Source organism: Portunus trituberculatus, chromosome 14 (genome assembly GCF_017591435.1).
Source record: "Portunus trituberculatus isolate SZX2019 chromosome 14, ASM1759143v1, whole genome shotgun sequence".
Lineage (NCBI taxonomy): Eukaryota > Metazoa > Arthropoda > Malacostraca > Decapoda > Portunidae > Portunus > Portunus trituberculatus.
The window spans coordinates 20904363-20916119 of record NC_059268.1 but is presented as its reverse complement, the minus strand read 5'-3'; the positions used below and the strand labels follow the sequence as shown (position 1 = coordinate 20916119).

Below are 11757 nucleotides of genomic sequence, written 5' to 3'. Positions count from 1 at the left end.
AGGCTCCCTGTGCTGCCTGGCACAGCATTCATTGTTTTAATGTTCTGCTGCAGTACACATCTGAATCCTCTAATGGTAGTGCTAATGTTGGCTATTAACACCTCTCCTCATGTGGCAGAGGAAAACTGCACACTAGATGGAGATTGATATTGAAATTGTAACAAGTGGCTTTATTTACAAATACATAATGATGCAGTTTAAAGCGAAGTACCACACAGCTCTCCAGTCTAGCACTGTGTCCTTTATGAACTCTGCAGCTGTACAGTGACATGACTAAGCCAGTGTGTGTGTGTGTGCACAAGCTCTTCACCTTAAGTAAATGCAGGACTTGACTGTTTTATGCTTCCTCTATGTTCAGTGTCCTCATGTTTGAAGTGTACCAAAATTATCTTGTGTTATAAGATAGCCTATGGATCATGGAAATTGCTATAGACCCATGACAACTTGTTTCACTTACAGATATTCAATGATGTGTGTGTGTGTGTGTGTGTGTGTGTGTGTGTGCAAGTTACCACAGTCAGCTAGTCTATGAGTCTAGCACTGGCCTTCCCAAGTCCTAGTTAAGTGATGTGAACTAAGTCAAAATTAAGTCTGTTTGGTCTAAGGTTTATGAACAAATGTTAGAGTAGAAACTATACACTGTCCCATCCCTCCTCCCCCCAGTCTTCAGCATCCCATGTGAAGTTTCAAAAGTGGTATCTTAGAATGCAATAAAAACCTAATGGTGGACAACTAAAGTAAAAAAATAAAACACATATTATTTCACTTATATGTCAGTATTATACATAAGTTCAATAAGTTTAAGTTATTAGAAGTAGTACTAGATAATGAGTCAACATGAGACAAATATTTCATGAGTTCACCTGTCCTCCATTTGCAAATGCAATTATTTTACATTAGCTTATATTAAAATAGCATACACTAATACTGCTACCTCTATATGTACTTAAATAATTCTTCTACAATACATTGCACTTATGTTTCAAACTGTCACTGAAAACCAATATTTACACAAACAGAACAGGTGAATTCCCCAACCTACAACCATGTTAGCCCAACAGCAACCTTCATGGCTTCAAGAAAACCTCATGAACTCTGTCCTGCTTTGTAAATATCCCAATAATCAATATTAATGCTATCTCAGGAATTTCCATTTTTCAATTACATGAAAGTTACATAAAAAAAGTAATAAATATATAATGTGTTCATTGCAAACTTTTTTTATCTAGAGACAAAAGGATATTATAATTTCTAAAGCAATAAACCAAAACTCTAAAACTTGCAAGAGACACTATCAATTCAGATATTTACACAATATGTATACATAAATGCACTGGTTTTACAATATAAAAAAAAATAATTGAGCTGATTGCAAAATACAATTGAACCTGCCTCAGCGAGTCACACAGACACAGAGAAACTCTCCTTCCCATGGAGGTTTTCTGGGAGGTCATGAAGCAGCTGGGGAGAGCCTGACAAACAGCCAGCTGTAATTGAGCATCCCATGAGGTTTTGCCAACACAGTTAAGGTTAACTCAAAATGCATCATACATATAAACAACACAATACAAAACTGAATTACAATAATGGTTCTTTTGAATGAGAAATTGCAGTGAATCTCACAATGCCACACCAGCCCAAGGCACAGTGTTTATAAAATATAAAATGCTAACTTAATAAAGAAAAAACTTATAATAAGCATTTATATATTGTATAAACAAGCATCTCAAGATGGGTACACACACAAAAAAAAATTCACATACGCTGGTCACTCATAAATTTCAATGTATGGGTTCTAAGAAAAATCTTTGGCAAATTTCAAAATGAAGCTTCCCATGAAGGAAGGGTTAGCTTGGGCCTGCACTATCCTTGTTCAATGAGACTTTTTAAAAACAATAAAAATCAAATGAAATTCTGTACACCTATATCTTGTCAAGATTTTTGTTCACGAATTCAGCTTAATACATACAGATAAACTGTTCTGAAGAATTTGTGGTCTTTTTTCTTAACTTCTGAGTATCCAGATGTGGCTGTCCAGTGAGGCAAGGCAGCCTAGTGCATGTAATCACTCAGCTTACAATGTGCTGTACGGTGCTTTCATCATCTTGCCAGCCCAGAGTTATTCTGTCTTCCAACACTTTTACTTTCTTCTGCTTCTTCAAAGCCATATAATGTGGGCCATTTATTTCTGACAGATTGCTTTACTGAGGCACCTCTTCATACCCTTCCAACTGACCACCTATGGATGCAATCTTGCCCTGGGAATATTGGTTCATATGTAATACACACATGCACACAGTATCATTCAAGTGTAGAGGTACACAGTTCTTATTACCATCACAAGCCACAAGTTGGTAGTTACTGATAGAGTGTGGACACTTCACATACTGAAATGAGAAGCAACATGATTGCAGAGAAGTAATATGTAGTGTACGCACGTATGATCATACGTACGTGCATACATACACACTCATGGTAACAGTTTTGGTGGAATTAGTTATGCACATAGATTATCATAAACAACACCTGCACAAAGTGCAAATACCTTTCATCATGATGACTTTCAGAAGTGTTTGTGATGGATGGAGGAAGCCACTCATGATCCTCGTACACTTCAACGTCTAACAAGTCGTTTGAACGTAGACACCATGGTGTGTGTGTGTGTAAGTGTGTGTGTGTGTGTGTGTGTGTGCACATATAATGATGATAATGAGAATCTGGGCTTGTCTTCTTCCAATGTTGCAATCATTGTTCACATGTATGACAATGGGTAAGAAAATAAATAAAACAATAAAATAAAATCATAAAAATGATGGTGATGCAACAAACACAAACTCTCCTAAACTATACCTACAAATATGCATTTATGAGAGACCAGTGTATTTTAAACAATGTTTTACATATATGTTAAAAGAAAAAAAAAGAGGTAAAGAAAATGACAGAAAAGTACATACTCATAGTTGTGGGGAAACTACAAGCAAGATTTCAAATGCATGATATCCAACAAATGTTGTGTGATACAATCAAACTGATAAACAAATCCTTGTTGTTACATTGATATCATAGCAACTTGACGTTGGTTTGACTGCCACAGTAAGTATTGCACTGGTGAAGCACCCGAGAGGCCATGGTGGCCCCTCGTTACTTGCAGCCTCCATTCAAGGTTCCACAACATAATCTTGAACTTACATTAATATGGCCACTGAAAAAACTATTCAACATTGTTCCCCACAGAGGGGAGCAAACATTGGCTTAAACAAAAGTAACTTAATCTGCTGAATACTTCTTTTCCAAGAGGGTACCTATAACAAGACGTGGTCAGAAACAACCAGCAGCACACACTACAGTGATTCCATTCAGTACAGTATTGCCCACAAGTTCTGTCATCCACACCATTGGACTGATAATCTGCACTCCCACCAAAAATTATTATTGGTTCGTGTTTCTACATCAACTAAAAATATGGAAAAGTTTCCTTTCCTATTTACAGGTCTTTCTTCCATATATATATATATAAATTTTTAATTGTACACATGGGAATTTATCACTGGAAAATTCAATCAGCCCTACTTCTGCATACATACATTAAAGACTAATGCTGCAGCACTGCAAATCAGTCTTGTTCTAAACCTACAGAAAATGCCAAAGGGAAGTCAGATGACTCTTGCAAAAATTATTTATCACATGGTGGTTCCCATTACTATATTGATTCAATTAGAAAAAATATATACAAATGGTCAACTTTTAAACGTTCAGCTCAGTAACAGATATTCAAAGACTCCGAGTATCAAATCATCAAGTGACTCAAGGATTGCCAAGCTTTGGGAAAATGAAGTTCAAATTCTACAAAGTGATTTTCCTTTAACAGATGTTTCACTATCAAATCCCACCGACGGATACTTTCATTACAGTGTTTATCAGGCAGCCCCGTGTTACAATCTTTATGATTTTAACCACAATTCAGCATTACTTTTGTTACTAATTATAAAACCCATTTGAAGATATTTCCTACACAGCACTGATAAATCAGTACACTCAGGAAAATGTAGAACTTGGTACCTCTTCACCAACACAGCATTAGCACACTTGGACATACTGACCTAAGAAATTCCCACCAATTTCCCTGTAGTGTATGTCTGATCAACTCACAATACTTATGTTTGGGATATACTGGTGGGAGGTTTCCACTTGTAAACAGAAGCATTGGCAACTCCCTGTGGCACCAGACGAGGTGTGATGGATCCCGACCCTCTCTGTCCTTCCATAAACGACAAATAGTGAAGTCAAGTTATTATTTGCTCTAGTTTCCTTAGGGCAGTGACTTGATAGTGGAGGACAGAAGGGTTGAGTGTTGTCTTGTGATTAGGAATAAGCTGAGAGGAGGCTGTAACTGACTAAGGCTTTGTAAATGTACTATGGATTTTCTAATAAATGTTGTGACTCGTGTAATTACCGATAGTGATTTTCACTATATTTCCATGACCTCATTGGGTTGTTTTGTTTTGCTTTGCTTTTAGGTTTCATCCTACTTTGTTTTCAATTGTATACATACACTGTGCAGCAACATTACAAATTGTATTTGTAATTTCAGTACATGGAAAATGTTTATCAAGAAACTAACCACAAAATACAGTTGTAACAAAACACGGAAGGACTTTCTTCCCCTACCCCCACATGATGACAGTTGATGACTTACTCTGTCAACAAGTCACACTACAGACGCATCAAAATTTGATTGCCCAAATACAATTATAATTTCCAATCAGCCATTCACAGTGCGTACTACCAGGGTGACGTTTATACGAACATTTCTGGATTTCAATATCTGTTCCTGAGCCCATAACAAAATGAAACTTTGAACTTTTTTCCAAAAAGGAAAACTATCTTAATATTTATTAGTCTTCAAATAATTTCTAAAATCTTCAACAAATTCTCAATAAGAAAGTGACTTATATGAGAAGAAATATTACACAATGAGCCTTAAGTCACTTACATCCCTCTAGCTATGAATGATATGTCTATATAAATTAAACACTGGTGGCAAGACACCAGCCGTGCAAAATCCTCTCAGACCACTGAGATACCTTGTACTGACATCATGAGGACAAAATATATATATATGTATATATATTACACACTCATTGTACATGCCAAACAATCATAACCTGACTGCTTGGTAAGCCATTTAAAAAATGGCTATTTACCCATGAAAGTACTACAACAGTTAAATTTACAGCTACAAGACCTAACTAACAGAGCATATTACTGAACATCTAAACTACAAATACAAAGAAACTGTTTATGATCCAGTAACCGTCTTCTAATGAAGAATTATGTTAGTGCCCAAAACCCTGGTTCAGTGAATAAACATGGAAAATATATTACACACAAGTCAATAATAATAATACAAAAAAAATGCATAAACATAAATAAATATAATGGCAGCAATACTTGAAGTGAAAACAAACTGAAAAGTTGAATCATACGACACGTTGCATCCAATTCTCTGTGACACATCACGCTGCAATATACAGATTATCCGTTCATAACACACACACAATGCAAGACTATCATTTTACCAAATTACTGCAAAATTATGCTTCACTTTCTACACCTGCATTACCCAAGGCCTTCAGTGGCAAGTGTTGGTGGCGGAGTGTGTTGGTCAGGACAGCAGGCGAGGGTTGTGCTGTGATTCACACCCAAGGACTCCATCATTACCTAAGGACTCTTATTAACTCGTATATGAATCAATTAAAAGTCATGCAACCTAAAGGAAACAAATTTATGGATAAAGACATTAAGCCTGAGTTCTGAGGATTCCCTGTATATGCACTGTGGCACCTGAATGAAAAAATAAATAAATAAGTAAAATAATGCATCTGAGCAAATAAAAGAAAACTTCAAATCCTTGAAATAAAATACTACCAATAACAATCACATTAATAATAATAATAATAATAATAATAATAATAATAATAATAATAATAGACACAGGCATGAGAACAGCACGACACTGACATTTTCTTCATTAAAATGCATAATATTCCTGGACATGTGCTTGAGCTACAGATTTTGAAATTGTGCATAAATATACAGTGTGATAAAAATTCTTAAGATATCGTACAGCATGTAAAAATAATTCAGTCATAAGCTCCCTTTAAGGGACTCCAAGAGTAACAACTATGAAGGACGTAATACTTTGATTACCAGCAAACAAACAGCCTAACTGCAAACTGTGATTTGATTATCAGCACAACATATCATACCCTCGTCTTACGGCAATGCTCAAAACGCTGAACTACAACAGTATGGCGTCACCCACACATGACTTGTGTTGAATTGCTGCGGCAATTACAGATTGGCATGTATCTGAGGCACCCCACACACGTCAATGTAAGAAGCTTGATTACAAGCTAAGGGTTGTGTGGAGCACTAAGACCTGGCTTACCTAAAGTTAAATCTTCACTAACCTCCATCATCCAGCACCAATGTTTCTTAACTTCTGAAACTCACCTCAAGTAGGCAACATCGTCCACTAAAAGCAGCTGGTAACAAATTTACTTGTTAAGGCAAGTTCCAGAATCCAACATTATTTTCACCAGTGACCAACCTTTAAATAATTGACTATATACAAAATATCTATTTCATCTAAATGGTAAAGAAACTGACACTGTTGTAGCAGAGGCACTTGTTGAGATTTAACAAAATACATTGAGACTGAATACTAAGGCTTGCCAGGCATTGAATACAAATAACTAATTCAATGATAATGCAATAAGAAATGGCTCATTCAAAATTTGTGCCAAACATATTTAAGTCATCAAAATTTGCTGGGGTAGACTGGTCGAGGATCTGCAGCATGTCTGTGAGCTCTGGCTGTGAGCCCGGCGCTCCCCCAGCCTGGTGGCCTGTGCCGGGGCTAGGGTGTACTGAGCTGGTGGAGGGCCCAACACTGCCACTCTCCCCGCCAAGGTTGCTGTACTGCCACATGCCTGCTGAAGTACAAGGAAATTACAAGAAAAGCCTTAAAACAAAGGAACATTACAGTAATCCTACACGTTACAAAGCAGTGAAGAGCTTTTGGAATTGTATACATGTGGTTCAACAGACACTTTTACCTCTTTATCTACTCTGTTAATATTTGCTTACAACCTACAATCATTAACTCCCATGCTCAAATCTCTGTCATACTTACATCTCTCCTTATTCCTGCATCTCATCTCCTATACTTTACATTCTCATTATACTCTTTTAGGTTCCAATGCACAGTGACACCAGAAAAAAACATTTATGCTTAACTTGTAGACATGCTTCTCACTCAATAGGTATTCTCTTGGGGGTCCATAACTGCTTACTTACCAGAGGCTGGAGCGGCTGAGGTGTATGAGGGGAGGGAGCGGCTAGTGGAGCTGAGAGGTGTGTATGAGGGAGCAGATGGGGAGCGTGAGGGACTCATGTTGCTGGGATAACTGTAGCCCTCACCCTGGAATAGCAATGCATTTGATAAGAGAAGGAAAAAATGTAAAATAACTACACCCCCATTGCAATAAATTACAGCGTTGATGTTCACCAATGATTTTCAGCCATGTAAGAACTAGAGATATAAATACAGCCCTTGCTCTAACATGACAAAATAACATTATTATTATTTTTTTTAAAGCAGGAAAGGCCAATATTTTGAAAAGTTTTGCTCTCTCACCATCACAGCTTTCCAAAGGCTCCAATTGAAGGTACTCGTGTTTTCAATTTAAAGAGTATTTCTATGGCTCTGATTATAAATTGGCAAGATTTCTGGTTGATTAAAGGAGGAAACCATCTTGAAAACCCAACAAGTTGTCTGTGAGGCCTTGGAAAATTTTCATACTGAGAGGGGAAGGCATTTCTAAATACAGGTGAGAGTGAGGCTCCTTAGTATTCCTACCTGTCTTATATGGGCATTTGTCCATGTTGGAGGATGTGCTGTGGTTGGCGGGGAAGAGGATTTGGTGATGCGGGAGATGCTGGAGGATGCCTGTGTGGTGAGAGGGGTTGCCTGTGGAGTGCTCGGGGAGAAGCTTGCCAAGGGGGAAGCACCGGCCTCATATCCACTGTACACTCCCTGAGTACTGCTTGGCCTTCCTGTACCTGCTGGACATACCACAACAAATGATGGTGTACAATGATTTCTATATGCAATGTACAATAGTGAAAACAAATTTGTACCTGCTTGACAAAAACACAACAAATGATGATGTTCAATGATTTTTATATGCAAAGTACAATCTTGAAGTCATAAATCTGTACCTGCTGGACAAAACACAAAAAATAATGATGCTCAAATCCTAAATCTGCTCATCACAAAACCTGCTGGACAGAAAACAAGACCAACTGCAATAATTTCTATATGCAATGTACCATCGTGAAGTCATAAATAAGTCACAAAACCATGTTACACACTGGCCCTTCCCTACTTGGAAATAATAAAGTTAACCCCTTCAGTACTATGATGCATTTCAATATTTATTCTGCTTACTATTTTGTGATTTTATACAGCTTCAAAAACTTATGTAAGACTAAGGCCATTAATCTTCTGACCTCCATAGACCCTTCCTTATGTCAATAAAATCATCTGACACCAAAAATTCAAGGTATAAATGCATTCCAATACTGAAGGGGTTAATGGTACACCAGTTATTGTGAATTAAAAAAACAATTAGTGCATTTCTTAGATAGATTCAAACAGATGACCATTAAAACCATTCCACTGGTTTTTCCATTAACCAATTCCACACAGATGAAATTGATGAAAGTGGGCAAGCACAGCATATTTCTTGGATGGATTCAAACAGATGGCCATTAAAACCATTCCACTGGCTTTTCCATTAACCAATTCCACACAGATGAAGTTGATGAAAGTGGGTAAGCACAGAATGATAACTTACTGTGAATGTGAGACTGAATCATGTGGGGGTAAAGTTCACGTTGTCGTTGTAAAGAGTACTCCAACCCTGGCTGATGTGAGGAGTACTGTGTGTTGAGTGAGCTGACTTCCTGCTGCTCCGAGATGCTACCACTCATTTCACTTCCACTCTGTATTGTCCTGGAATGAAAAAATGACCATGAAGATAATTTATTTATTTATTTTATGTAAGAGGGGAAGACTGACCACGGACAACAAAAAGATAAAGAAAAAGGCCCACACAGTCGTCAGTTTCCTTACAGAGCTGATAGTTAGCCAAAGGATAGGGACAAATGCCTTGAAACCTCCCTCTTGAATGAATGGAGAGCGCGCAACCTCCCTCTTGAATGAATGGAGAGCGCAACCTCCCTCTTGAATGAATGGAGAAAGCGTTAAGAGTTATTTACTTACTCGAATCACAAGAAGCCTTTATTTTGTGCATCTACAGTGTCTTTGAAATATACAATAAAATATGAAAAATAGTAAAAATAAAATGCACAATAAACATGTAAATGAACATCCACTGCTCATCTCAGTCACAAACTTTTAATGAACTGTAAAGCATTTGCCATCTGCCACAAATAACTTACTTTGCAGCAGTATTTGTACACACAATGTATTCAATGTCATCTGTGTAGGGGTTGAGGAAGGCAAATGCTGAGGTCCTGAGCCACACCCACTCTCGGTTCTTTCCTCGGAACCGATACATGACAGACATCACCTGACCTTTCAGTTTCAACACTGGAAAAAGAGGGTCAAAGAGATATATAAGTAAATAAAAGCCTGCAAATCATTCAAAGCAAGACCATCAATAATAAACCACTGATAACCACAACTTAAGCAAAGGAAATTACTTCAAAACAACTGAAAACCTTGGGATTATTTTATTGATGGACATCTGGAGAAGGCAAATAATAGTTTTTCTCCACTATAGATTCAACAGGCACTACTGCAGTATTGTAAACACTTACCTTGGTCAAAGCTTTCTTTCATGTGGGTCTGGTCTTCTGGATGAAAAAAATCAAAGCAAGGCTTGGCTAGTAGTTCCTGAGGAGAGTATCCCAACACTGTCATCACACGCTGGTCAACAAAGGTGAACTTTCCATCCATTGCATGACGAGATATAAACTCTGAAAAAAACAAATAGTTAGTGTGCTTCAAATGTGCAATCTCGGTTCACTGTCTATTGGGAATCATAGACACACACATCACAGCCAGTACAATGAAAGACCCAACAACCACACACACACACACACACACACACAGAGGAGGGTGGTGGGGAGGGACATAATGTGGTAATGGTCTAATCACAGGGAAGGACAGGGCATAGACCAGAAGGGAAAGGTCACGTGGGTGTAGCTTAAGATTTAGTTTTTGAGGTGGTTGAACCAAAGCAAAACTAGTCTTTACCTGGTGTGGGCCCACCAGGTTTTGCTACTGAGAAATTATATAGCTAGGATTGACAAGGAGTCAAGTGCTGGCAGCTGTACATTACTAGCTTTTGATTGTTGGTTGCTGATAAGATGATTAAAATAACTAAAATAATTGTCCATTGAATCAATATTGAAACTGTCACAGCATCTTATATAGAATCAATTCATAACGAGAAGATGAAATTGAATACCAGACTTAATAGTAAACCAATATTTGGCAATTTACTCACCATTTTGTGAGGTTGATGTCACAGCATCTTATATAGAATCAATTCATAACGAGAAGATGAAATTGAATACCAGACTTAATAGTAAACCAATATTTGGCAATTTACTCACCATTTTGTGAGTTTGATCCCATGAGGTCTGATGTATTGGGGGTTGAGGTAACTTGAAGGCGTCCAATGGCCACCAAACAGCAATGAGAAGCTCCATGGGCCTCCTCCTCACCTCGGTCCATCTTTATAGAGGCAAGGAAGGCACAATATTAAGGAACAACTTTCCTGCACAACACATTGAAAGTACACAGAGATGAAGGCAATTTGTCTCATTAAAACCTTTCCCTAAAACCTCAATATGACTTATCAACACTGCTACTATGCTATATGTTGCTTTCATTTTCCCTACTGACAGATGATGATGTCACACAAGGAAGGAAAACAGGTTTAATGTATTGGAGTAAATTGGTGATACAGTCATATTCTGATAGACACAAAAACACACTTTTAACTTACTTGGACACCAGTTGGAGGCCAGTTCTTAATATATCCTGTACAATGGACAACAGCATAATTGTGTCCATCATTGGCTGGTCCTAAGGAGTTTCTCTGTCGTAATCTGTTCAAGTGACCAGAATTCATGTTCTCTGGTGTGACACTGCCAACCTTCATGCGGCAGATGAACCCTCTCCTGGACCCCATGCACAGCCTCATCGAAGCTGCACAACATCACATTATGTAGTGAAGAAAAATTATACACACACCCACACACAGTTATGGTCTATATGAACATGTAACAACTTTCTACATACATTTTCACTGCCACACACACAGAAGCTATCCTTTCATGTAGTAATACAGAAAACACAAAGAAATAAGATAATTCTGTGGTAACTAAGACAGGTTAATTCACATCATCAATTAAATTTCCTACAAAAGTTTGGAAATATAAGATCATTTGTAAAGCCCCATGAACACTTACACTGGTGTCCCTCCTTTTTGACGGTGCCTGTCTTGAGGTCCAGAATGCGGCCTTGGTTGGCTGGCTCCTGTGTGCTGAGCTGTTCCCGAACCTTGTCCACATCCTCAGGGTGAACGTGATCATACACGCTGGACCCAAACCAGTCACTCTGAAGTGGTGTCAGTATTTTTATTTTTTCTTCTT

The 11757-nt window shown here is 37.8% G+C and overlaps 1 protein-coding gene across 18 annotated transcripts in view; it reads right to left on the bottom strand.

Moving 5' to 3' along the window:
• Positions 1–757: 757 nt before the first annotated feature.
• The window catches only part of LOC123503838 (aryl hydrocarbon receptor nuclear translocator homolog), an 82646-nt gene continuing 71646 nt past the window's right edge, over positions 758–11757 (bottom strand). For 11 of the 18 annotated variants that reach the window (XM_045253913.1, XM_045253911.1, XM_045253910.1 and 8 more), the window contains 9 exons: positions 11575–11722; positions 11109–11311; positions 10714–10834; positions 9913–10071; positions 9532–9682; positions 8925–9082; positions 7925–8130; positions 7363–7486; positions 758–6998 (listed from right to left, as the gene is read on the bottom strand). In XM_045253913.1, coding sequence (XP_045109848.1) covers positions 6790–6998; positions 7363–7486; positions 7925–8130; positions 8925–9082; positions 9532–9682; positions 9913–10071; positions 10714–10834; positions 11109–11311; positions 11575–11722 — 1479 coding nt within the window. In that variant the 3' untranslated portion in view covers positions 758–6789. The remainder of the gene's footprint in view (positions 6999–7362; positions 7487–7924; positions 8131–8924; positions 9083–9531; positions 9683–9912; positions 10072–10713; positions 10835–11108; positions 11312–11574; positions 11723–11757) is intronic. The other 7 variants (XM_045253915.1, XM_045253922.1, XM_045253925.1 and 4 more) reach the window with 3 other exon arrangements.